Source organism: Pelodiscus sinensis, chromosome 31 (assembly GCF_052426305.1).
Source record: "Pelodiscus sinensis isolate ZL-2025 chromosome 31, ASM5242630v1, whole genome shotgun sequence".
Lineage (NCBI taxonomy): Eukaryota > Metazoa > Chordata > Testudines > Trionychidae > Pelodiscus > Pelodiscus sinensis.
In genome coordinates this window covers 1,861,731-1,887,531 of record NC_143082.1, presented here as the reverse complement: position 1 = coordinate 1,887,531, position 25,801 = coordinate 1,861,731, and the positions used below count along the sequence as shown (strand labels likewise).

General features: G+C 70.5%; 1 protein-coding gene across 7 annotated transcripts; it reads left to right on the top strand.

Moving 5' to 3' along the window:
* Positions 1-337: 337 nt before the first annotated feature.
* KANK2 (KN motif and ankyrin repeat domains 2) lies at positions 338-24,988 on the top strand. Of its 7 annotated transcripts, none has more exons than XM_075916152.2 (13): positions 338-473; positions 6,656-6,764; positions 12,657-12,771; positions 13,490-14,875; positions 17,657-17,755; positions 17,839-17,938; positions 18,443-18,643; positions 18,978-19,065; positions 19,849-20,065; positions 20,182-20,324; positions 20,902-21,102; positions 21,442-21,540; positions 22,823-24,988. In XM_075916152.2, exons 3-13 carry the CDS (start codon positions 12,735-12,737, stop codon positions 22,883-22,885), a joined length of 2,634 nt encoding a protein of 877 aa, XP_075772267.2. In that variant the 5' UTR covers positions 338-473; positions 6,656-6,764; positions 12,657-12,734; the 3' UTR covers positions 22,886-24,988. The 7 variants fall into 7 exon arrangements, with proteins under 7 accessions (XP_075772267.2, XP_075772260.2, XP_075772268.2 ...); XM_075916145.2 differs by having other exon boundaries at positions 339-473; positions 19,846-20,065; XM_075916147.2 differs by lacking the exon at positions 338-473 and adding an exon at positions 902-1,046 and having other exon boundaries at positions 19,846-20,065.
* Positions 24,989-25,801: the final 813 nt, after the last annotated feature.

The following is a 25,801-nucleotide window of genomic DNA, read 5'->3' as shown; positions in this document are numbered from 1 at the left end:
GTCATGGGTTGGAGCAGGGCCAAGGACCCAGGTGTTCTGGACGGTGCCCTGGAGGGGGGAGGTGAAGCTGCCCGGGGGGCGAGCGGGGGGGGGGGGGCACTGAGGGTTCCTCGGCCAGGCCTGGGCCGGATCCGACAGAGCAGGGGCCGGGCTGGGGTGCTAAGCTGGGCACTACCGTAATGCACCTAATAATGCCGCCCACGGAGGTTGTAAAGGGCGCCCCCCGAGCCCTGACCCCGAGGAGCTCAGAGACCCCAAGTGCCCCTCGCGGGGGCCCCTGGGCACCAGCCGGGGCCGCGCCTGCTCCTGGGCAGCGCTTCGCCCCCGGATCGGGCCCCGCTCCCGCGGTCTCTGCCGCTTTTAGCCGGGCAGGGGTGTGGGCCGGGGGCGGGGCCGCAGGCAGCCCCCGGGAGCCGGGCCGGTCGCTCCTCGCCAGAGCTCCGCGGCGGCCGGGCGCCTGGCAGCGGGGAAAGGTACCGCAGCCCCCGGCCCGGGACCCCCGAGGGGCGCTGCCCCAGGGACCCCGCCCCCCCCGGGAGGGAGGCTGCGTGGGGGGCCCGCGGCGTTCGGGGCCCGGCTGCCCCCCTGGGAGAGCCGAGCGCCCCCCCCCCCCCCGCGCGGTGCCCCCCGCTCCCCTTAACCCGCCGCCTCGCCCCCTTGCAGGTCCGGCCGGGCTCCCCGCCGAGGTAAGCGAGCGAGCGAGCGAGATCCGGGCTCCCGCTTCGCGCCTCGGGAGCCGCCGCCCGGCCCGGGGCGCGGGACGAGGCCGGGTCTTTCGAGGGCCCCTCTCCCGGGGCGCGGGCCGGCTCCGCTCCGGGGGGGCAGGGCTGCGGGTTGCGCTGCGCTGGGGGAGGGGAGCCGCGCTCCCAGCTCCAGATGTTTGTCATTAGACGCCAGCGGCTTCCCCCTTGTTTTCCGCCGGGGCGCGGGCGGGTTCGGGCCGGCGCTGGCCGGGGGGGGGGCGGAGGCTGGAGGGGTCCGTGGCTTGTCCCGCTCGCCCTGCAGTTCGCTCCCGGTGCCGGGCTCCGCGCACATCTGGGCGCCAGGTGAGGGGTGGGCGCCGGGCGCAGTGTCGGCGTGGGGGCGGCACGGCCCGGGGTGTGGGGCGGGCCGGGGCACGGGGGGGCGGAGGGATCGGACATTGGGCTGGGGGGGGGGCAGTGCCCAACTCCGCCAGCGACTTGCTGCGTGGCCCTGGGCTGCTCCCTTTGCCTCTCCCTGGCTGGTTCGTATTGTGCGTCTGGGGGCGCCCGGCCCGACGGGCCCTGATCTCGGCCGGGCTCTGGGCAGCAGAAAACTCCTCCGGTTGCCGGTTACTCAGACCTCCCCGGCCCGGCTGTTCCAGGTTTAAGGCCCCTGGTTTTACGGGTAGTGGCCGGATTTGCTCCCACACCCGTGGCCGGTTCTAGCCCGGCAGCCGCGTCCCCGGGCCGGGCTGCGCTGCGCTGGGGTCCTGGCGGGCCAGGCGCTGCAGACAGGGGGGGTCGCCTCTACAGCCCCAGGCTACACCTCCAGTTCTGCACGTGGAAAAGCGGTCGCCGAATCGGGGCCGTCCATCGCCAGAGTCTGTTTCCTGCAGCCCCGCACGCGGGAATGCGGCTGCCTCTGGTGCGGAACGTGGCTGCCCTTTGGGCTCGGGAGCACGGGAGAATCGCAGCCCGGGGGGATGGGAAAGGGGTGGCCTGGGGGGGGAGGGGTTGAAGGAGGTGAAGGTCTGGCCCTGGCGGGGTTTGGGTGGGTGGCTGGGCGCGGCCGGGCGGGCCTGCGCCAGGGAGCAGCTGATGGCAGAAGAGAAGGAGCAGAGCCGGGATTAGCAGTTAACCCCTCCGTGGCCACTTCTGGGGCGACACCGGGGGGAAGATCTCGGGGCCCCTGAGATCGGTTGTATGTCCCGCCAGCTAAGTGTGGGACGCCCCTTGTTTCCGGCGCTGGGGTGGAGTGAGAGGCAGCCCTGGCCCCGAAGGGCTCACAGGCTACACACGGGGAAACTGAGGCACAGAGCGGGGGAAGGGGCTCACCCGGGAGATCAGAGGCAGGCGTGGCATCCAGGTGCCCAATCCAGAGCTATGGCCACTAGGCCGTGCTGCCTCCTGGTCTCTCTTGCCTGCAGTGTGGGGCAGCTGCCTTTGGCTCCTTGCAGGGTTGCTGATGGGCCAGGAATCCAGGCAGGGTGCAGTGCGGGGGCTGGGCCCTGGTCCTGCCCCGTCCTGCCCCCACCCCTCTCCTCCCCCTGCAGGCAAGACAGTGGGGCAGGAGCCACCCCCCAGGACTTGACTGTGGCTCAAAGCCAGGGAAAGAGGAAGGAATTTCTGAGCCCAGCCTCACCCCCTGGCTCCCCATTCTGGGCGCTGGGGCAGGGAGGGGTTGGGGGGTCGGCTGGGGGGCTGGACCCTCCATGCGAAGGAGGGCTGGGGAAGGGGCAGCAGCCGCCTTCCCACCGCCAGCCCCAGAGGCCCAGCTCTTTTCCCTGCCCCCACATGGGATCCCTGGCCCCAGCTGGGCGGGTCCAACCTGAGGCTCCTTCCTGACCCGGCAGCGTCTGCGGCCCTGAAGCCTGCGGATGGTTCCCCCTTTGCAGCTTCCTTGCTCCCTGCGGTCGCGGCCCTCGCACCAGGAGTGGAACTGGGGTGGGAGGCAGAGGGGCTGGGCTAGATCCCTCCTTCTGGGGGTCTGCAAAGCCCCCCCACATGCCCATGCCCCCCCCCCCCGCTGCCCCTTTCCCGCCCCGGTCCGAGGACCCCAATTTTGCTAGTGGGAAGGGGAGGATTCCCACAGCCCTGCCCCCTTGGGGGGCCGTTCGCCCATGGGGCACTGCCCTGCCCCCACGTGGAGGGAGGGGAGTGGGGCTCGGAGGCTGAATGGCTCCGTTGTGCGCAGGGCGCAGGCGGGGGAAGGTCGGACAATCGCTGCTTTCATGCCAGGCCCTGGCGGAAGTGAAGGGAAAGTCCCTCGGGGGCCCGGGCGGGGCCTGTGGCTGGGGGGGGCGTGGGGGTCGGGATTCCAGCTGGGAAGGGGGCTCGGCGTATTTCCTCTGCACCTGCAGATCCCCAGAACTTGTCCGTGTTCTCCCCCCGCCCCCAGTGGCCTTTGAAGGGCAGGTTATGGGCCTTCCCCATCCAGGGGCCTGGCCTCGGCCCTCGGGATGGAAGCCCACCCAATTCTCCGGCACAGGCAGAGCTTGGAAGGCGGCAGCCGAGGCCAGAGGCCGCGGGGATGGGCAGGGTGGGGAGCACTGAGCTGGCCTGTGTCTGCCCCTCCACCCTGCTGGGCGGGTGCCCCCAGCCCTGCCCTGTGCACTGGGGGGCTCAGAGCGGGCCGGGCAGCCGGGGGCCGTGTGGTACCCAAGCCCCCGCCGCTTAGAACAGAGCCGGGCGCAAACCCGGGTGTCTGAGTCACGGCGTCCCCACCCGCTGGCAGCGACTGTGCCCAGCCCCGAGATGCACCCGGGGACCCGCAGAAACAGCTCCCCAGCCCCACCCCAGAGGCGGCTGCATCTCGGCCCCTGCTGAAACCTGAGCCTGCCCAGGCCCATGTGAGCCCAGCCCGGACTAATTGGTTCCATGTGCTGCCGGCAGCTGGGGGAGGGAGCGGATCTGCCTTAAAGAGGCCGCGCTGGCTGAGGTCTGGGGGGGCAGGGTGTTCTCGCTGTCCCCCGGCCGGGCAGCGAAGGCCCTGTACAGACCGGGGTGTCCGTGGGGCCGGCACTCAGAGGAGGGTTCTGCAGTGGGATGGAGGGGCCAGAACACCCGCCCCCTGCAGCTAGAACCCAGGATTCCTGACTCCCAGCCCCCCAAGGCACATGCAGCGAGGCTGGGGGGTGGCTCTTGGAGCCAGGGGCCACAGGGACAGGGAGCCTCTAATCGCATTAGATCCCCCCCGGCTCGGCCGTTCCAGGCGTCAGGAGCAGCCGGGTTTGTGGGACCGGACGCAGGGATTGGAAAACAGACACACCCCGCCCCGCGCAGCCCCCCCGCCCCTCGGCACTCGGAGCCAGCACCCTGCAGATCCCAGCTGCAAAACAAGCAGGAATGTGCCAGCTTCACCCACGCCCCTGCCCCCGCGCCCGCCTTCTAGCAGCACCCAGAGCTGTGGGGTGGGAGTGAGGGGCACCGGCAGGGCTGGGTGGCAGGGGCTGTGGGGCGGGAGTGAGGGGCACTGGCAGGGGCTGTGGGGCAGGAGTGAGGGGCACCGGCAGGGCTGGGGGGCAGGGGCTGTGGGGTGGGAGTGAGGGGCGCTGGCAGGGGCTGTGGGGCGGTGGTGAGGGGCACCGGCAGGGCTGGGGGACAGGGGCTGTGGGGTGGGAGTGAGGGGCGCTGGCAGGGGCTGTGGGGCGGGAGTGAGGGGTACTGGCAGGGGCTGGGGGGCAGGGGCTGTGGGGCGGGAGTGAGGGGCACTGGCAGGGGCTGTGGGGCAGGAGTGAGGGGCACCGGCAGGGCTGGGGGGCAGGGGCTGTGGGGTGGGAGTGAGGGGCGCTGGCAGGGGCTGTGGGGCAGGAGTGAGGGTCACCGGCAGGGCTGGGGGGCAGGGGCTGTGGGGTGGGAGTGAGGGGCACTGGCAGGGGCTGGGGGGCAGGAGTGAGGGGCACCGGCAGGGCTGGGGGGCAGGGGCTGTGGGGCGGGAGTGAGGGGCACCGGCAGGGGCTGTGGGGCGGTGGTGAGGGGCACCGGCAGGGCTGGGGGACAGGGGCTGGGGGGCGAAGGACACCGGTGGGACTGGGAGGGGGGGGAGGGGCATCAGCAGCATGTGCCCACCCGGCTGTGGGGCAGCGCAGCCCAGCTGTAGCCCCTGGCCCCGGGAGAGCCACGTGGAGGCTGCTGAGGCAGCGCTTTTGGGCCAGTGCTGGGGACGGGGGGGGAGGGGCTGTGGAGTTGCCCCCCGCACACTGCACCCCAGCCCACGGCCTCCCCAGAGGTGGCTGCGTTTGGGGCCGGGCCTGTGGCCGGGGCCAGGGCGACGGTGGGAGCTGCCCGTGCGCGGAGCCAGGCAGGGAGCCCGCGGTGCCAGCTGTGGGCAGGAGCCACGGGAGTTCCAGTGTGTGGGAGCCGGGGCCTTGGGAAGCCGCCAAATCCTTCCGCCATGGCTGGACTCCTCACCCGGGCCCTGCCCAACCCTATAGCCCCCCCCCCCCCGGGCCCTGCCCAACCCTATAGCCCCCCCCCCGGGCCCTGCCCAACCCTATAGCCCCCCCCCCGGGCCCTGCCCAACCCTATAGCCCCCCCCCCCGGGCCCTGCCCAACCCTATAGCCCCCCCCCCACCGGGCCCTGCCCAACCCTATAGCCCCCCCCCCCCCCGGGCCCTGCCCAACCCTATAGCCCCCCCCCCCGGGCCCTGCCCAACCCTATAGCCCCCCCCCCGGGCCCTGCCCAACCCTATAGCCCCCCCCCACCGGGCCCTGCCCAACCCTATAGCCCCCCCCCCCGGGCCCTGCCCAACCCTATAGCCCCCCCCCCCCCACCGGGCCCTGCCCAACCCTATAGCCCCCCCCCGGGCCCTGCCCAACCCTATAGCCCCCCCCCCCGGGCCCTGCCCGTCTCCATGCCCCCGGGCCTTGCCCAACCCTATAGCCCCCACCGGGCCCTGCCCAACCCTATAGCCCCCCCACCGGGCCCTGCCCAACCCTATAGCCCCCCCCCGGGCCCTGCCCAACCCTATAGCCCCCCCCCCCCCACCGGGCCCTGCCCAACCCTATAGCCCCCCCCCCCGGGCCCTGCCCAACCCTATAGCCCCCCCCCCCGGGCCCTGCCCGCCTCCATGCCCCCCCCCGGGCCCTGCCCGCCTCCATGCCCCCCCCGGGCCCTGCCCGTCTCCATGCCCCCCCCGGGCCTTGCCTGGCCATGGCCAGTGCCCCTTGGAGCCGGGTCCCCCAGTGGGACGCTGGGCTCGCAGGGGGGCAGGGCCCCCGGCTGGCCCCAATTCCCTGGGGCAGAGGCGCTCGGGACCCGGCCCACACGCTCCAGCCAGCCTGGGCACGGTCCAGAGAGACTCCTCGGAGCCAATGAAAAGGGGAGTCCCAGCCGGCTGTGCTCCCCCGTCCGTCCCGCCTGCTCTCGGCTCGGGGGCTTTTGGGTGCCCCTTGGCTCTCTGCTCTCCAGCCCCCTTTCCCTTCCTCTTCCTGGCCCCACGTGGCCCCTCTCCTCGGGCCCTGAGCTCGGCCGGGGTCTGGGCAGCGCCTGACTCTTGCCCTGGGTTGAAATTGACCTTTTAGTGACGTGGGGCCGTGGCACAAGCGGAGCTGGTCCCCTGAGCAGAGCCCAGCGCACGGTGGCAGCTGGTTGCTTTGCACAGGCTGGCAGGGCCCTGCTGGGCGCCAGGACGCCTGGGTTCTCTCAGTGCTCCGGGAGGGGAGGGAGGTCGAGTGGTTAGAGCCGGGACGCCTGGGTTCTCTCAGTGCTCCGGGAGGGGAGGGAGGTCTAGCGGTTAGAGCCGGGACGCCTGGGTTCTCTCTGTGCTCCGGGAGGGGAGGGAGGTCTAGTGGTTAGAGCCGGGACGCCTGGGTTCTCTCTGTGCTCCGGGAGGGGAGGGAGGTCGAGTGGTTAGAGCCGGGACGCCTGGGTTCTCTCTGTGCTCGGGGAGGGGAGGGAGGTCTAGTGGTTAGAGCCGGGACGCCTGGGTTCTGCATTCAGTGGCTGACACTTGGTGCCTTTGGCTCCGCAGGGCGGTGGCGGGTGCTGGGCCTGAGGGCCCGGGCGGGCGAAGCGGCATGGTGCTGGCGTCCCGGCTGCCCAGACACAGGCCGCGCACTAAGGAGGCAGCGCTGGCAGTGGTGAGAGCTGGGAGCCAGCTGTGGGGCTGGGGCTGGGCAGCTGCTCATGTGGGGGGGGTCTGGGGGCCAGCCAGGGAGAGCTGTGGGGGGCAGGGCAGGGGGTAATGCTCCCATGGGGGGCGGGGGAAGGGGTGTCTCGGGGCAGGGACCCTGTGTTGGGGGGGGGGCTGTTCCTGGAGCCGGGCCCATGGCTGCCCCCCTGCTTCGGCCTGGCCCGACGGGGCCACGCCCCTTCCCTGCTCCGCCGGCCGCCTGGCTGAGGCTGCCCCACTCATCACACCAGGCCCCAGCTTGGGCCTGAGCCACCCCCTGGCCTGGGGCCGGACCAGCACTGGCGCCCCCTACAGGAGGGGCCCGTCTCCCCCATGCGCCGGCTGGGGGGGGCTGCAGGAGCGAGCAGGGGGGGGCTGCAGGAGCGAGCGGGGGGGGGGGCTGCGCCTGGCCCAGGCTGCAGGAAATTCTCACGTAGCTGCCGGCGAAACTGTTTATTTTTAGAGCAAATCGCTGCCATATACGGAAAGGGCCAGGGCTGCGCGTGGCCCCCCCTCCCCCCCGGCCCCCACCTCACCCCCCCATCCCTGCTGCCCCGCCCCCCTCCCCCCACCTCACCCAGCCCCACTTCGCTGGGCTGCAGACCCCAGGGCCTTTCTCACATCAGTCACCGGCCTGGGGTTCCCAGCTCTCCCCCCGCAGGCTGCCTGGCCGAGGGAGGGGCAAGGCAAAGGGCCGGGATGACAGGCCGTGGGGCAGGAGAGAGAGGCACCGGCAGGGCTTGGGGGGAGGGGCCGTGGGGCAGGAGAGAGGGGCACCGGCAGGGCTTGGGGGGGAGGAGCTGAGGGGCACTGGCAGGGCTGGGGAGGAGGGGCTGTGGGGCAGAAGAGAGGGGCACCGGCAGGGCTTGGGGGGAGGGGCCGTGGGGCAGGAGAGAGGGGCACCGGCAGGGCTTGGGGGGGAGGAGCTGAGGGGCACTGGCAGGGCTGGGGGGGAGGGGCCGTGGGGCAGGAGAGAGAGGCACCGGCAGGGCTGGGGGGGAGGGGCTGTGGGGCAGGAGAGAGGGGCACCGGCAGGGCTTGGGGGGAGGAGGAGCTGAGGGGCACTGGCAGGGCTGGGGGGGAGGGGCCGTGGGGCAGGAGAGAGGGGCACCGGCAGGGCTGGGGGGGAGGGGCTGTGGGGCAGGAGAGAGAGGCACCGGCAGGGCTGGGGGGGAGGGGCCGTGGGGCAGGAGAGAGGGGCACCGGCAGGGCTGGGGGGGAGGGGCCGTGGGGCAGGAGAGAGGGGCACCGGCAGTCGCTGCCCTCCTGGAGCTGTTTTTCCCCAGCTGGTGAAATGGGCCGAGGGCCCGATCCTGCCTGGGTCTCCCAGCTGCTCCCCCCCCCCCCCAGGTGCAGCGCAAGGCTGAGAACAGGGGGGCTCACTCCATGGGTGCCGGGGAGAGTCGCTTGGGCCCAGCCTGGCTGCGCGGGGGGGGGGCCCGTCTGCCTCCTCCCTCCCAGCCAAGCAGCTCCCTGCCCCAGCCCCCACCGCTGAGCCCCGGGTTTGTGCCTCAACACCCTCCCCAATTCTATTTTCAAACTTTGTTTCATTTTCCATCCCAGCAGTGGAGCTGCCCCTGTGCCCCCGCCCCCTGCCCCCCCGTGCCCCCCCCCCCGTGCCCCAGCCCCCCCCCTGCCCCCCCCCCCCCCCCAGCCCCCCCCTCCCCCCCAGCCCCCCGTCCCCGCCCCAGCCCCCTGCCCCCCCTGCCCCCGTGCCCCCCCCTGCCCCCCCTGCCCCCGCCCCCGCCCCCTGCCCCCCCTCCCAGCCCCCTGCCCCCCCGTGCCCCCGCCCCAGCCCCCCCCCCCCCCAGCCCCCCCCTGCCCCCCCGTCCCACCCCCAGCCCCCGCCCCCCCCCCCCGCCCCAGCCCCCCCGTGCCCCCCCCCCCGCCCCCTGCCCCCCCTGCCCCCGCCCCAGCCCCCCCCCCTGTCCCCCGCCCCAGCCCCCCCCCCCTGCCCCCCCGTGCCCCCGCCCCAGCCGGGTCCGATTGCTCCATTGCACTGGGGCCCGGCTGATCCCGCTCGGAGCCATTCTCCTTCCCCCCCCGGCGCCCCCCTCCCCTGATGGCATCTCTTGCCCTTTGCTGCTGGGGCACCAGGACCCGCATCCCATGGGTGATGTCACCTCCAGTCGCCATGGCAATGGGGGGGGTCCCCTTGGCTACTTTCCCTCTTGCTCTTGCTAATAGAGTGGGGGGGGGCCGCAAAGGGGAAATCCCTGGACCCCCCCCCCCCGCACCCCTATTATCCTGCCCCCCCATTCAAAGCACCAGAGACGTCTGACTTGGCTGCCCTCGGCCAGACAGCCAGGGAGGGGGGGTCAGAGGCCTGTTTGCCCCGTACGGGGGGGTCTGCCCCACACGTGGGGGCCAGCCACGCTGCCCTGTGCGTCTGGGTCAGGCTGGGGGGCGCGGCAGCCCCGGTCCCTCGCTGCGCCGTGGGATTCCCTCGCATCGCTCGCTGTGTCCGGCTCGTCCCCGGGCTCGGGTCCTCTCCTTGGCGCTCGCTGTGCCCAGGGGCATGGGGGGCACAGGCCCATGCAGGCCTGGAAGGATGGGGGTTGGGGCGATGGGGGACAGGTGCAGGCCAGGGGGACCAGGGGGTGCAGGTCTGGGGGGATGGGGCCTGGGGGTTGGGGAGATGGGGGACAGGTGCAAGCCAGGGGGGATGGGGCTTAGGGGTTGGGGGGATGGGGGACAGGTGCAGGCCAGGGGGACCAGGGGGTGCAGGTCTGGGGGGATGGGCCTAGGGGTTGGGGGGATGGGGAACAGCTGCAGGTCTGGGGGGATGGGGCCTAGGGGTTGGAGGGATGGGGAACAGGTGCAGGCCTGGGGGAGCAGGGGGTGCAGGTCTGGAGGGATGGGGGTTGGGAGGTGGGTGCAGGTCTAGGGAGATGGGGCCTAGGGTTTGGGGGGCATGGGGGACAGGTGCAGGCCTGGGCTCAGGGGTTTGGGGGCGGGTGCACCACCCGCCCCCACCCCCGTTGGTGCCAGGTCTGGGGGAATCCCATGTGGGGGAGGGGAGTGGTGTCCAGTGGTTGGAGCAGGGGGTCTGGGAACCAGGACTCCTGGGGTTTTCCCTGGCTTGGGGGGGCTGGCAGCCAGGAACTCGGGGGTTCGGAGACCCCCCTTTCTCTCACCCCTGCCCTGTGCCCGGCAGAGGGCTCCAGCCCCCTGCCATGGACCCCAAGGGGCCGCTCCCCCCCTGCCAGCCAGACGCCGTCCTGGCCAGCACCCAGCCCCTCCCCTGCCCGCGTCAGACTTTCCGGAGCTCTGGCGCTGGGAACGACCCCACCAGGAGCTCAGCCTGGCCCACGGGCTGGAAAATCCCTGCAGCTCTCTGGCCCCCGTCCCTGGTCTCTGCACCCAGCCCCTGCACAGAAATGCCCCTGGGGCATGGGTGCCACCTCCGCTGGCAGACACCAGCTCACCCTTCTGCTGGGCTGAGGGGTGGGGGTCTAGTGGTTGGAGTGGGGGTAGGCGCTAGGTCTCCTGGGGTCTGTTCCCAGCTCTGGGAGGGGAGTGGGGTCTAGTGGTTGGAGCGGGGGTAGGCGCTAGGTCTCCTGGGGTCTGTTCTCAGCTCTGGGAGGGGAGTGGGGTCTAGTGGTTGGAGCGGGGGTAGGCGCTAGGTCTCCTGGGGTCTGTTCCCAGCTCTGGGAGGGGAGTGGGGTCTAGTGGTTGGAGCGGGGGTAGGCGCTAGGTCTCCTGGGGTCTGTTCTCAGCTCTGGGAGGGGAGTGGGGTCTAGTGGTTGGAGCGGGGGTAGGCGCTAGGTCTCCTGGGGTCTGTTCTCAGCTCTGGGAGGGGAGTGGGGTCTAGTGGTTGGAGCGGGGGTAGGCGCTAGGTCTCCTGGGGTCTGTTCCCAGCTCTGGGAGGGGAGTGGGGTCTAGTGGTTGGAGCGGGGGTAGGCGCTAGGTCTCCTGGGGTCTGTTCTCAGCTCTGGGAGGGGAGTGGGGTCTAGTGGTTGGAGCGGGGGTAGGCGCTAGGTCTCCTGGGGTCTGTTCCCAGCTCTGGGAGGGGAGTGGGGTCTAGTGGTTGGAGCGAGGGTAGGCGCTAGGTCTCCTGGGGTCTGTTCTCAGCTCTGGGAGGGGAGTGGGGTCTAGTGGTTGGAGCGGGGGTAGGCGCTAGGTCTCCTGGGGTCTGTTCTCAGCTCTGGGAGGGGAGTGGGGTCTAGTGGTTGGAGCGGGGGTAGGCGCTAGGTCTCCTGGGGTCTGTTCTCAGCTCTGGGAGGGGAGTGGGGTCTAGTGGTTGGAGCGGGGGTAGGCGCTAGGTCTCCTGGGGTCTGTTCTCAGCTCTGGGAGGGGAGTGGGGTCTAGTGGTTGGAGCGGGGGTAGGCGCTAGGTCTCCTGGGGTCTGTTCTCAGCTCTGGGAGGGGAGTGGGGTCTAGTGGTTGGAGCGGGGGTAGGCGCTAGGTCTCCTGGGGTCTGTTCCCAGCTCTGGGAGGGGAGTGGGGTCTAGTGGTTGGAGCGGGGGTAGGCGCTAGGTCTCCTGGGGTCTGTTCTCAGCTCTGGGAGGGGAGTGGGGTCTAGTGGTTGGAGCGGGGGTAGGCGCTAGGTCTCCTGGGGTCTGTTCTCAGCTCTGGGAGGGGAGTGGGGTCTAGTGGTTGGAGCGGGGGTAGGCGCTAGGTCTCCTGGGGTCTGTTCCCAGCACTGGGAGGGGAGTGGGGTCTAGTGGTTGGAGCGGGGGTAGGCGCTAGGTCTCCTGGGGTCTGTTCCCAGCTTTGGGAGGGGAGTGGGGTCTAGTGGTTGGAGCGGGGGTAGGCGCTAGGTCTCCTGGGGTCTGTTCCCAGCTCTGGGAGGGGAGTGGGGTCTAGTGGTTGGAGCGAGGGTAGGCGCTAGGTCTCCTGGGGTCTGTTCTCAGCTCTGGGAGGGGAGTGGGGGCTAGTGGAAGGTCGGGGCAGGACCTGGGCTGTACTGTGCTGGGGACCGTGCTCTGGGATCCAGGGGTAGCTGGAGTGGGGAGGGGACCCTGCAGGGGGGGGTTGCCCCCCATAGTCCCTGCATGCCTTGGCCTGGAGCTCTGGGGCAGGAGTGGAACGAGTTGGCTGGGTCTTAGCCCCACCCAGCCGTGGGGGGAAGCTGTAGGTCGGGGGGAGGCCACATCCCTGCTCCGGCACTGGCTGGGGAGAGGACGCCCCCTGGACCCCCCAGTGAGCGGATGGGGGCGGCGGGATCCAAGCTGCTGGCGCCTGGCCCAGCCTGTTGGGGCCAGGAAACCAGACGCAGCAGCTGGGAAAGTGGTGGGGGGAGGCGGGGGGGGGGGGGTCACGGGCAGGGCGAGAGCCGGGAGGGCGGGGGGCTTGAAAGTCAGGCTACAAACAAGCTGGGATCTGCCAGGGCGGGGGTGGCGGAGCCAGGACGCCTGGGTTCTGTTCCCAGCTCTGGGAGGGGAGTGGGGGCTAGTGGTTAGAGTGGGGGGGGCGGGGAGCCAGGACGCCTGGGTTCTGTCCCAGCTCTGGGAGGGGAGTGGGGGCTAGTGGTTAGAGTGGGGGGGGCGGGGAGCCAGGACGCCTGGGTTCTGTCCCAGCTCTGGGAGGGGAGTGGGGGCTAGTGGTTAGAGTGGGGGGGGCAGGGAGCCAGGACGCCTGGGTTCTGTCCCAGCTCTGGGAGGGGAGTGGGGGCTAGTGGTTAGAGTGGGGGGGGGGGGGGGGAGCCAGGACTCCTGGGTTCTGTTCCCAGCTCTGGGAGGGGAGTGGGGGCTAGTGGTTAGAGTGGGGGGGGCGGGGAGCCAGGACGCCTGGGTTCTATTCTCAGCCCTGTCCAGAACGTGGGAGTTTAGCAGCAAAGGCTCCGGGGGTGGTGGGGGGGGGCTGGAGCTACGTGCCCCTCCCCCGGCCGTGTACCCAGCCGCTGCCTCTTGTTGCAGGTCGTGGGGCGGAGCCGCCCCCCTTTCTAAGGGCTCCCCGGGATCGCGGTGACGGGCCGACGTTGGCAAGAGGCCGGCATGGCCCAGGTGCTGCACATGGAGCCTGGTTTCCCAGGTGGGTGCTTGGGCATGGCGGGCCGGTCTGCTCTCGGTACCATTCAGCAGCCTCCCTGCCTGCCCAGTGCTGTGGGCTGAGTCAGCTGCTGCCTCCACCCCAGAGGTGGCTGCATCTCGCTGCTGGGCCCCACCCCAGAGGTGGCTGCATCTCGCTGCTGGGCCCCACCCCAGAGGTGGCTGCATCTCGCTGCTGGGCCCCACCCCAGAGGTGGCTGCATTCGACCCGCGAGCTAAGGAGGCCGCCGGGGCATCTGTAGGTAGCACGTTAGCTTTCTAAGGGCCTTAGGGTTCCGCCAGGGTGCAAGGCGCTGGATGAACCCAGCTCCCGTGGGCCGAGCACTGGTAGTGCCACTCGGGGCCTGGGGAGACCAGACGCTCCAGAGGGCTCGTGGGTTCTGTTCCCTGCTCTGGGAAGGGAGGAAGATCTAGTGGTTAGTGCAGAAAGGGGCTTGAGTACCTGGACTCCTGGGTTCTTTCAATGGTGCTGGAGGGGTGGGGAGGTCTAATGGTTAGGGCAGGGTGCTGGGAGCCAGGCCGCCTGGCTTCTATGCTGAGCTGTGGGAGGGGAGGGGCTGGGAGCCCGGAGGAACGTGGCAGTAACTTTCCCATTGCCTCAGTTTCTCCCCCCGCAAAGGGGGATGAAGCGGGGGCAGGGGAGTCTGCGACAGTCTGGTGGAATCAGCCCCCCCGCCACTGACCCCTGCCCCCGCTCTCAGGAAAGCCCGCCCTCACCTCCCCCACCGCCTTCGGGATGCCGGAGCCGCAGCCGCCCTACTCGGTGGAGACGCCCTACGGCTACCGCCTGGACCTGGATTTCCTGAAGTACGTGGATGACATCGAGAAAGGCAACACCATCCGGCGGGTCCCGGTGCACCGGCGGCCCCGCTACAGCTCCCTGCCCCGCGGCGCCGGCTCCTGGTGGACCTCCACGGAGTCGCTGTGCTCCAACGCTAGCATGGACAGCCGCCACTCCTCCTACTCCTACTGCGCCCCCGGCTTCTTCCCCCAGTGCGGCACCAGCGCCTTCAACGCCCGCGTGGAGAAGACCCTGCAGGACGCCCGCCGGAAGCTGGAGGACCAGGCGGGCACCGGAGAGCCGCCCGGCCTGCGCCAAGGCCTCTCCGGCTCCAGCAGCTCCCTGGCGGGCGGCTCGCAGGCCGGGGGCACCCCGCTGGGCTCGGGGCTCTCCACCCCGGTGTGCCCCACGCCCGGGCACCTGCAGCACGTGCGGGAGCAGATGGCCGGGGCCCTGCGGAAGCTGCGGCAGCTGGAGGAGCAGGTGAAGCTGATCCCGGTGCTGCAGGTCAAGATCTCGGTGCTGCAGGAGGAGAAGCGCCAGCTGAGCGTGCAGCTGAAAAGCCAGAAGTTCCTGGGCCACCCGGGCGGGGGCGGGAAGGGCCGGAGCCGGGGCGAGCTCTTCATCGACTTCCCGGAGGAGGAAGGGGCCGCGGGGGAGGGAGGCAGCCGGCGGGAGGGCGCGGGGGGCGCAGAGAGGAAGGAGGTGAGGTCGGTGGGGGTGGGGACGGCAGGAGGGCAGCAGGCGGACAGGCGGAGCGTGGGGGTGGGCGTGGGCGAGCAGCAGCTGGCGCCGGAGGGGCAGGGCCAGGCCGGGCATGCCCTGGCCGCCAAAGTGGCCGTGCTGGAGAAGCAGCTGCAGAAAGCCCTGCGGGAGCTGCAGGCCGCCCAGCAGAAGCTGGCGCAGGCGGGCACGGCTCCGGGCAGCCCCGGCGGGCGGGAGGGCGAGGCGGGGCCGGGGTGGGCGGAGCGGGCCCCCTGGCCGCAGCCGGACGTGCCCATCAAGGTGGACACAGTTAAGGTGATCCAGGTGCAGCGGGAGCCGGAGATCGCCGCCAGCACGGACGCGGGCGCGGCCCCCCGACCCCAGCGGGCGCAGAGCCTGGAGACCAGGGAGCCCTACGCCAGCCTCCGGGCCCTGACGCTGGGGGAGCCGGCGCCGCCGCCCCAGGCCACGGTGGTGGAAACGACCTTCCCCGTCCACGCCGCCGCGCCCCACGCCGCCCCCTTCCACGGCGTCAAGAAGATCAGCATCGTGGCCGAGCCCGGCGGGGACGGGACGGGCTCGGGCGGCGGAGCCTCGCCAGGTAGGGCCCAGCGCACACGTCCGGGGGGGGGGGGGGCACGCCACGGCCTTCCTGCCCCATAAGGCCTCCGGTCAGTTCTGGGATGGGGATTGCTGAGGGGCAGAGCTAAATGGAGGGAAAGACCTAGCCAGCGCCCCATTGCCGTGCCCACCCCCTCAGCCAGCCCATCCCCCGCCAGCCAGCGCCCCATTCCCGTGCCCACCCCCTCAGCCAGCCCATCCCCCGCCAGCCAGCGCCCCATTCCCATGCCCACCCCCTCAGCCAGCCCATCCCCCGCCAGCCAGCGCCCCATTCCCGTGCCCACCCCCTCAGCCAGCCCATCCCCCGCCAGCCAGCGCCCCATTCCCGTGCCCACCCCCTCAACCAGCCCATCCCCCGCTAGCCAGCGCCCCGTGTCCCATGCCCAGCCCATCCCCCGCCAGCCAGCGCCCCATTCCTGTGCCCACCCCCTCAGCCAGCCCATCCCCCGCTAGCCAGCGCCCCGTGTCCCATGCCCAGCCCATCCCCCGCTAGCCAGTGCCCCCTCAGCCGGCCCATGAACCAGCTGCAATATGGAGGCACTGCTGTGAGGGTCGAATTAGGGCAAACGGCTCAGAGCCAGGGCTACTCACAGCCCCCCCCAGACTCCCTCACACAGGAGAGAGGTTATAACCCATCCCCCCACCACACAAGGAGCCGCCCACCCGTGTCCTTCCCTGCCGGTGGCCCCGGGGGAGCTGCTGGCCGGCAGGTTGGCAGCAGAATTCCTCAGCGGGGTCGTGGCACTGTGTCAGGGTCCCTGCCCCCCGGCGTTGGAGTCATCGCCCTGGGGCGGGTGCGTCTCCCCGAGGCAAATTCCTGGGCCAGCCGCACGGCGCCCAGACCCACAGCGTCCCCCCCCCCCCCCCCCCACGTCGCACAGGCCCCCCGCCCAGACCCACAGCGTCCCCCCCCCCCCCCCACGTCGCACAGGCCCCCCGCCCAGACCCCCAGTGTCACCCCCCACATCCCCATGAATGTTGCAAACCAACCAGCGAAGCCTCCGCTCTCCACAGACGCCTTGTGTTAGCCTGAGCCGTGCCGCAAGAAACGTGACTCAAACCGCCATCGGCGCGTCCACACGTGGCCTCTGGCGCCAGGCAGCGCGAATGGGCTGGGTTCCCGAGCGACCCAGAACCGGTCCCGTGTAAATGGGCTTGAAAGCACCGCCCCGGGGATGGCTCCGGGGGCCAGGCCAGGCCGGGAGGAGAGGTCACGTGGGTTAGCAGAGCCAGGTCATAATCATACGGGCGTCCGCTAGGATTTAACTTGACTTCCAAATTCCAATCTTTCCCAGCTATGTGCGGAATAATTGTCACGTGCACCCAGGCATGTGTGGATGTGCACCACCAGGGGAAACTAACTAGCTGTGGGCGCTGTGCTCTCTCCTGAGCCCAACGCCCGGCTTACGGGGAGCGCTGGCGTGACGGCGCATCGGGGAGCCCCCGACCCTGCACCCCGTCCGCAGCCAGATGTGGCTTAGGCAGGCCGCAGAGTAGAAGTTTCTTTGCTTCTCAGAGATACAGAAGCAGGCTCAACGTTGCCACTGGGCCCAGGGCAAACAGGCTTGGGGGAAAGGGGTGCACAGGCCCTGAACCCCCCGCCTGGACTTATTCTGCTTCCTCCACGCTTCCCACTGCCAAGGCTGCCCCTTCTCCCAGCCACACAACACGCCTGGCCCCAGGCAGCCCCCCTTCCTTTCTTCAAACTCCTCCCCCCGGCCAGGGCCTAGGTGCCTCCCCCAGGGCCCCCCCCGCTGGGCCGTGCTACAGACACGCACAGTCTCTGTTAAAACCAGCTTTGGAAGGGTCGGTTCTATCGGGACCTGATGGGCCCCCCCCCCCCCCCCCCCCGCGCCCCCAACTCTCTGGCCAGTGGCGAAACCAGCAGCTCGCAGCGGAAGCCCGGGAGGCGCTGTGCCGGCAGTCGCCAGTGCGCGTTGAGGGGCTGTGGGGCCGGGACTGGGGGGGCTGGCGCTGGGTGGGGGCAGCCGCAGAGACGCCCCCTTTGTGAGCCTTGGCAGTGGCTGTCACAAAGAATCCCCCCCCCCCCCATCACATCCCGCGGCCGGGGACCGGCCGTGTGTCAGCCCGCCGCGGCGCGGGGCCGTGACGCCGAAATCGATGCAGACAGAGCAGCCGAGGGCCGACACCTCCTGCGGGAACCGCCGGCGGCTCCCCTGGCTCCCGCCTGCCCCAAATCTCGGGGGAGCGAGACGTTCACCAGCAGCCCCCACCCGGCTGGGAGGAGGGAGCCTGGCCAGGCCTGGCTCTTTTCAGGCTCTCCCGGCGCCCGGCTGGACAGAACCTCTGCCCCCCCCAGTCCCGCTGCCTGTGACGCTGGGCGGCCCCGTCTCCTTTCCCCGGGCCCCACAAATGCCCTGGGGGGAGGGGTCTGAGCCCCCTAAATCCCCGTCAAGCCGCTCCCGGCTGTGCAGAGAACACCCCGCATGGGGTGCGCTTTGGCCCCTCTCGGTGCCCGGGAGCAGCCAGCTCTGAAGGGCGCTGCCAGCCCCGGGAGTGGGGCCCGTGGAGGCTCGGGGATGGGGGGCGATGGGTTAGGCCTGGGAGTGGCTGGGGGTGGAGTTGGCAGGGCCGGGAACACGCGAGGCAGCAAAGCCGCTCGCCGCACCTGGGTGCCTGCCCGGCCCGGACGGGCATCGTCGCCTCGTGGCTGGAGGGATCGGGAGCCCGGACTCCTGGGTCGGAGGCCCCCCGGCATGGGCCTGTCTCTGACCCTGCCCCCTCTGCCCCCTCTCTCCAGAGCTCCCCGGAGCCCGCCGGAAGCCGGAGGCCCCGGCCGCACAGACCCCCGTCCCAGCTCAGCTGGCTGCACCGTGTCCAGGGCAGGCGGAGGGCCCAGGTGAGGGGCTCAGCGGCCCAGGGGATTCAGGAGCGAGGGCCCCAGGGCAGGCTCTGACCACGGCCCCTCTGCTCACCCCCCAGGCGCAGCGCAGGGGGGCGTCCGAGCCGGCGCAGAGAGGCAGGAGGAGGCCGCGGAGCGGGGGGGCAAGGAAAGCTCCCAGTTTGTGGGCGTCAACGGCAGGTAAGGAGAGGAGGCAGCAAGTCGCCCGGCGGCGGGGGGAGGGGAGGAACTGCCCCTGCCCCACCAGGAGGGGGGAGCTGGGGGCAGGACGCTTGGGTTCCCTCTGCGGTTACAGCGGGGGCTGGGCTGCAGGACTCCCAGCCGGGACGGGGTGGGGGGTGTTGGGCAGCGGGAACATGCAGCCCCGTTAGCTCACAGCTGGGGCCCGGCTCCGCTGGGTGCAGCGGGGTCCCATGGGATCCGCAAGGGATCTGGGGCCGGGGAGGTCTGCTGCCCAGCCCCACAAGGCCAGGGGCCTGCCATGGGCTCCTACAGGGCCTGGGCTGGTCTGTCACCCGGCCCTACACAGCTGGGGGGCTGGGTCCTGCCGCTGGCCCCTTTGGGCCCAGTAGTTAGTCGGGAACCACGGTGTAGTGGTTAGAGCCGGGGCTGGGAGCCAGGAGTTCGGGGGGGGGCGCAGCTGGTGCTGCCCTGCCTGCTGGAACCTGCCCCCCCCCCCCCCAGGTACGAGTTGACGTCCTCGTCGGGCTCCAGTACGGCCGAGAACTCGGACAGCGAGAGCACGGAGAGCGAGTACCACGAGGCCAGCGAGGGGCCCCTGGCGAGGCAGGCGGGGCCCCCCAAGGCCCCCCAGGGCGTCCCTGCCGCGGGCGACACGGCGACGGCAGGCGACCCCCCCCGCGCGGCACAAGGCAGAGACGCTGGGTAACGACGGGGCACCGAGCCCTCCCGCGAGCGGGTGCAGGGGCGAGGCCAGGGAGCCTGGACGCCTGGGTTGGCCCCAGCCCGGGCAGGGGAACGCGCCGGGGGGTACTGGATGCTGGCTTGGCTCTGCCCCTCCCTGCCCAGCCGCTCGAGGCAGCATCAGGCCCCGAGCTCTGGCCATCGGCTTCCACCCGCCGTGCCCCGGCTCCTCAGCCTGGTGTGTGCACCCTTGGGGGCCGTGTTCAGTCACCTCCCCCGACAGCCCCGGCTCATCTTCAGGGTGCTTCCCCATGGGGAACAGCCCACCAGTCCCGGCTCCCACCTCTCGCTGCAGGACGGGACTCGGCCCGGAGCTGTCAGCAGCCTGCGAAACCCTGCGCGAGTACCTGGAGGGCCCGGACACACTCATGGGCCAGGAGACGGTAGGGGGCGAGAAGGGGCCAGGAGCTGGCAGTGGGTGGCTCTGCGGGTGGTGCACGCCTGCGCTTGAAACAAACTTTAGTCCTCACATGAGTGGCGAACATTAAAGGGGACACTGGCGACCTCCCCGCGGCAGGCTCCGGCTGCTGCCAGGACTCCGGGGTCCTGGCTGTTGGTCTGGGCGGAGCGAGCCGCGAATGCCTCGGACAACGGACCAGCACCAGGCTCCCCGCCCGGCAGGGGGCGTTACGGGGAATAATCCTTAGATCCCTCTGCAAAGCCAATCTCACAAGGAGAAACTGAGGCAGTGGGGGGGGGGGGATTTTGACCTGTCCCAGCTCCTGCAGCAGCCTGGGGCGGAGGCGGCAACAGAGCTCTGGCATCTGAGGCCCAGGACGGCACCTCAACGGGCCCCCATCCCCCGCTCAGAGGGAGCCACAAGCCCCCCGCCCAGAGAACCCTGAGCATCTCTCTCAGCCTGCCCCATCCCCCACTTGCCTGGAGGGGCCCCTGGCACCTGCCTGCCCCTCCCTGCCTCCCTGGGCACCTTCATTCCACCCCCCCCTCGGGGCAGAGACCGTGTGGCTCCCCTTCCCTCTGCCCTGCTCTCGGCTAGAGCCGCTGCCGGCACCCAGCACCCCAAGCGCCCCGTTGGCAGGGGTTACACGGCGATTCCAGCCACCCGGCCACACAGGGAGGGCAGTGGGGTCTAGTGGTTGGAGCCGGGGGGGGGTCACTTGCTCCGGAGGCCCCATGCGACTCCCCCTCTCCCGCTCCCCCAGAAGGCCGCCTACGCCCTGGTGCTGCAGGACTGGCTGGAGCTGTCGTGTCACAGGGAGGCAGCCCCCGAGGCCGTGGCCAGGCGCCTGGCCGCCTACCGCGCCTACGCGTCCCGCCTGCTGGAGTTCGTCGTCAACATGGCGGACGGGAACGGGAACACGGCGCTGCACTACACCGTCTCGCACTCCAACTTCCCCGTGGTCAAGCAGCTGCTGGAGACTGGTGAGGGGCAGTGGGGGCTAGTGGTTAGCGCCGGGGGCTCGGGGAGCCCCTGGACTCCTGGGTTCTGTCCCAGGGCTCGGGGGGCTCTCGCCGCTGCTCACTGCTCCCCTCCCCAGGGCTGTGCCACGTGGACAAGCCGAACAAGGCGGGCTACACGGCCATCATGCTGACGGCACTGGCTGCCACCCGCTCCGACCACGACATGGCCACCATCCGGCAGCTGCTCCAGCTTGGCGACGTGAATGCCAAAGCCAGCCAGGTGGGGCGGGTACAGGGGGCGTGGCCAGGAGCACAGGGGCAGAGCCTGGCCAGAGTGGGCGTGGCCAGGAGCACAGGGGCGGGATCTGCCTGGGGTGGGCGTGGCCAGGAGCACAGGGAGGAAGGGAGCAGGCCAGGTGGGCGTGGCTAGGAGCACATGGGTGGGGTCTGCCTGGGGTGGGCGTGGCCAGGAACATAGGGTGGAAAGGAGCAGGCCAGGTGGGCGTGGCCAGGAGCACAGGGGCGGGGTCTGCCTGGGGTGGGCGTGGCCAGGAACATAGGGAGGAAGGGAGCAGGCCAGGTGGGCGTGGCTAGGAGCACATGGGTGGGGTCTGCCTGGGGTGGGCGTGGCCAGGAACATAGGGTGGAAAGGAGCAGGCCAGGTGGGCGTGGCTAGGAGCCCATGGGCGGGGTCTGCCTGGGGTGGGCGTGGTCAGGAACATAGGGAGGAAGGGGGTAGGCCTGGTGGGGAAGGTTTGCCCCGGGGGGAGTGGGAGGCTGAGCAGGAGCCAGGGGATCTGGGGGGTCTGTCCTCCACCCCTTCCCTGTGGGCCCCTCCCTGACCCGGCTCCCTGCAGGCCGGCCAGACGGCCCTGATGCTGGCCGTGAGCCACGGGCGCCAGGACATGGTGCGGGCCCTGCTGGCCTGCGCGGCCGACGTGAACCTGCAGGACGCCGACGGCTCCACCGCCCTCATGTGCGCCTGTGAGCACGGCCACGCCGAGATCGCCCGCCTGCTGCTGGCCACGCCCGCCTGCCACGTAGGCCTGGCCGACCACGTGAGTGCCTGGCGGGGGGGGGGGGCCGGCGGGCAGGGGGCAGGTGGGGCGAGACCCAGCTTCCCAGAACCAATGGGCAGTGGAGGTGGGCTTATGCAAATGGACCACTGCCCTGATTTGCATATTTGACTATGCATCAGTCCACTGTGTAACCAGCGCCTCCCAGCTGGTCCCCAACCCCCACCTCTGGGGCAGCCAGAGGGGAACAGGAGAACTGGGGGGCCGACTGCAGAGATGGGACAGGTCACCCCTATCAGGAGCCCCGGCCTGGGGCGATTCAGTCCCCAACCTGCCCCGCCGGCTGCCCCCTTTCTGCCCTGACCCCGTCCCCTCCGGCAGGACGGCAGCACAGCCCTGTCCATCGCACGGGAGGCCGGGCACAACGAGATCGCCGTCATGCTCTACACCCACCTGAACTTCGCCAAGCCGCCCTCCCCGGTGAGTGACGCACGCCCCTCGCACGCTGTGCGCCGCCTGGCCCGGGGCGTGGAACACGTGCGCACACACATCCCTCGCACGCTGTGCGAAGCCTGGCCCGGGGCGTGGAACACGTGCGCGCACACATCCCTTGCACGGTGTGCGTAGCCTGGCCCGGGGCGTGGAACACGTGCGCACACACATCCCTTGCACGGTGTGCGCCGCCTGGCCCGGGGCGTGGAATACGTACACATCCCTTGCACGGTGTGCACAGCCTGGCCTGGGGCATGAAACACACACACACATCCCTTGCACGGTGTGTGTGACCCGGGGCATGGAACACACACACATCCCTTGCACAGTGTGTGCAGCCTGGCCCGGGGCATGGAACATGCACACATCCCTCGCACGGTGTGCGTAGCCTGGCCCGGGGCATGGAACATGCACACATCCCTCGCACGGTGTGCGTAGCCCGGCCCGGGGCATGGAACACACACACATCCCTTGCACGGTGTGTGCAGCCTGGCCCGGGGCATGGAACACACACACATCCCTTGCACGGTGTGTGCAGCCTGGCCCGGGGCATGGAACATGTGCACGCACACATCCCTCGCACGGTGTGCGTAGCCTGGCCCGGGGCATGAAACACACACACATCCCTTGCACGGTGTGTGCAGCCTGGCCCGGTGCACAGAACATGCTCACGCCCCTCACTGGCACAGGTGAAGCAGGGCTGGGGTGTGTAACTTGCACACACATGTTGCTTGTGCAAGGACGGGACATGTAACATGCATACACATGTGGCTGACATGGGTTGGTGCGTGTAACATGCACACATGTGGCTTGTGCAACGACGGGACATGTAACATGCACACACATGTGGCTGACATGGATTGGTGTGTGTAACATGCACACACGTGGCTTGTGCAAGGACAGGACATGTAACATGCATACACATGTGGCTGACATGGATTGGTGTGTGTAACATGCATACACATGTGGCTTGTGCAAGGACGGGACATGTAACATGCGCACACACATGTGGCTGACATGGGTCGGTGCGTGTAACATGCACACGTGGCTGGCACAGGTGGAGCAAGGACGGGCCATGTAACTCTCACACGCCCCCTCGCTGGCACGGGCGGTGGAGGCCTGGGTCCGAAGTCTGGGTCTGTTATGCATCACCTGTGGCGTGTGTGGGCCCTGCACTGTGCCTCAGTTTCCCCGTATGTAAAATGGGGAGATGGAGCGGGCGGGCAGGGCTACAGCCAGCTTGACACTGAAGCCAAAATGTTCCTTCCAGGGGACCCCAAAGCAGCTGAAAGCCGAGCCTGCAGCAGCCGCCCTGCCCCCCGAGGCTCAGTAGCGGAGGGGCCAGCCGTGTATCCGCCCCCAGGCCTGGCAGCGGGGGGGAGGGGAAGGTTCCGCCCGGCTGCCCTGACGCCACCGAGCGAGCTCCGGGGAGGAAGGTGGCGCAGCGGAAGTTTGCGAAGCCCCGTCCCTCCTGTGGACCGAGCCCCTGGCCCAGCTGGTGGGAGCTGGGGGGCAGGGGGTGCTGCTGGCGGCCAGCACTGCTCCAGGATGAAGGCCAGGCAGCGGGTGAAGCGCCGCTCGCAGCCTGCAGTGGAACCGGCTTGCTGTTTGAGTCTCCGGACGCCAGCCCCCCGAATCCGATCCCCGCCCGCCAAGCCGGCTGCTGCTGCAGGCCTAGCCGCCCCCAGGCTCCTTCGCCACGGAGGACCAGCCACGGCTGGCTTGAGAGGCTCTGCCCCAGCATCAGTCGCACCGCCCCAGCCTCCATCTGGCAGCCACAGGATTCTCGCCCGGGCCTCTTCCTCACCCCCTGGAAATTCATGCGTGTGGGGAACGTCCCTCCCCTGCCCTCACCCCCCCCCAGGGGAGGATGTGCCCCCGCCATTGGGCAGGGGCTGTAGGTACTCCGTCCAGTGGCAGACTCCCCTTGGATGAGTCACATCCCATCACTCCATGCCTCGGTTTCCCCTCTGGATTTTTAAGAATGCTCTCGCGTGCCTTGGTGCTAGCTCTGTGCTGGAACGAGGGCGGCGCTGAGGCTAGACGTGATTTTAACGGGCACGGGTGTTTAAAAACATCACAGCGCCCCGGGAGGCAGCCTGAATTAATTACCCTACCTGGCCACTAGGGGGCAGCCCCTCCCGCTCTCTAGCTACCTGGCTCCATGGAGCTTTTCAGGGCACAACCCAAACTTTTGTGAAGTCCCAAAGGTGGGCAGAGCAATGAGCCTTTACTGCCGGCGTGGCTCCCCCGGGGCCCCACCCAGCCCACGCGCCTTCACTGCCGGCGCGGCTCCCCCGGGGCCCCACCCAGCCCACGCGCCTTCACTGCCGGCGCGGCTCCCCCGGGGCCCCACCCAGCCCACGCGCCTTCACTGCCGGCGCGGCTCCCCCGGGGCCCCACCCAGCCCACGCGCCTTTACTGCCGGCGCTGAGCCCACCCGGCCCACGCGCCTTCACTGCCGGCGCTGAGCCCACCCGGCCCACGCACCTTCACTGCCGGCGCTGAGCCCACCCGGCCCACGCGCCGTCACTGCCGGCGCTGAGCCCACCCGGCCCACGCGCCGTCACTGCCGGCGCTGAGCCCACCCAGCCCACGCACCTTCACTGCCGGCGCTGAGCCCACCCGGCCCACGCGCCTTCACTGCCGGCGCTGAGCCCACCCGGCCCACGCGCCTTCACTGTCGGCGCTGAGCCCACCCAGCCCACGCGCCTTCACTGTCGGCGCTGAGCCCACCCGGCCCACGCGCCGTCACTGCCGGCGCTGAGCCCACCCGGCCCACGCGCCGTCACTGCCGGCGCTGAGCCCACCCGGCCCACGCACCTTCACTGCCGGCGCTGAGCCCACCCGGCCCACGCGCCTTCACTGCCGGCGCTGAGCCCACCCGGCCCACGCGCCTTCACTGTCGGCGCTGAGCCCACCCGGCCCACGCGCCTTCACTGGCGGCGCTGAGCCCACCCAGCCCACGCACCTTCACTGCCGGCGCTGAGCCCACCCGGCCCACGCACACGCGCCACATTGAATTTCCCAGCCCGTTGTAGGATTTCAGCCCCGGCCAGCGCGCCCAGCTGGGCTGCAGCCCAAAGAAACCTGCCGGGTGTCGGTTGCCTGCGTAAGCCTCAGGCTCATCCCCCCCCCCCCCCGGGTGCTTGTGGCAAAGCAGCCCCCCCCCTCCCCCCACGTGGTCCAATGGGCTGAATTTCTGGAGCGTCTCTTTGCTGCCTGAGACACACGCACCCCGGCATGTTTAGCGAATGTTTTACCCCCCACCCCCACGCACACAGGGGCAGAACCGTGGGACGGGAGGGGCCTTGGCCCGCCGTGTAGCCCTGGGGGGCCGGTTAGTGGCACGTCCCGAGAGGTGTATTCGTTGCTGCCAGTATTACGCTAACCCCACGTATAGCCTGTTACGAAATAAAGCGACTAGGAAAACTGAGGGTTGGTACCAGTCGGCTCGCTTAGTGTGTGTGTGTGTGTGGGGGGGGCTGGTCCTCGCTGTTTACTGCCCTGCTGGGTGATCTAGGGCAAGCCACTTCTCCCTCCATGCCTCTGTTTCCTCTTTGCGTGAGCTCTTCAGGGCAGGGGCTCTCTGAGAGCAGTGCGGTGCAGCGCCTGGCCCAGCGGGGGGCGGGATCTTGGTCCAGGTCTGGGCAGCACCCAGCATGCCTGGGCCCTGATCACACCAGCGAGCCTCCAGGGGCCCATCTAGCCTGGCATCTGGTCTCCAGCACCCACCAGCTGCTGCTGAGGAAGCTGCCAACTGTCCCCTACTGCCTGGGGCTGCACAGGCCAAGGCCCGGCGCCTCGCTGAGCAGCGTGTGGCTCTTGAGGGAGCCATGCTCCAGGCCCCAGGACCCTGGTCTCGTGGGGCCAGGCTGGGAGCCATGTGTCTACTCCCAGGGGCTGCGGTGACGGCAGCAGGTACCGTATGGGCGGCTCTGGCTTGCAGCCCTCACCTGTGTCCCACCAGCGGCGACGGGTTCGAATCCTGCAGGGGCCCAGCCTGGGTGCTGCTAACGGTGGGTGCCCGAGGCCTGGGGCCTAAGCGGCGCTGCCCGGTGCCCGCCAGGGCGATGGCAGGGGGGCGATTCTGCTGCAGAGGCAGGCGCTGGCAGCATCATATGCAGCCTGGTCGGCTCCCAGGCCACAGAGGCACCATCGCTGCCCAGAGCCGCCTGCTCCAGTGCGGGGGACCCAGCTCCTCTGGCCCACGGGGTCGCAGTTGTTTCACTAGCACGTGGCTCTAACC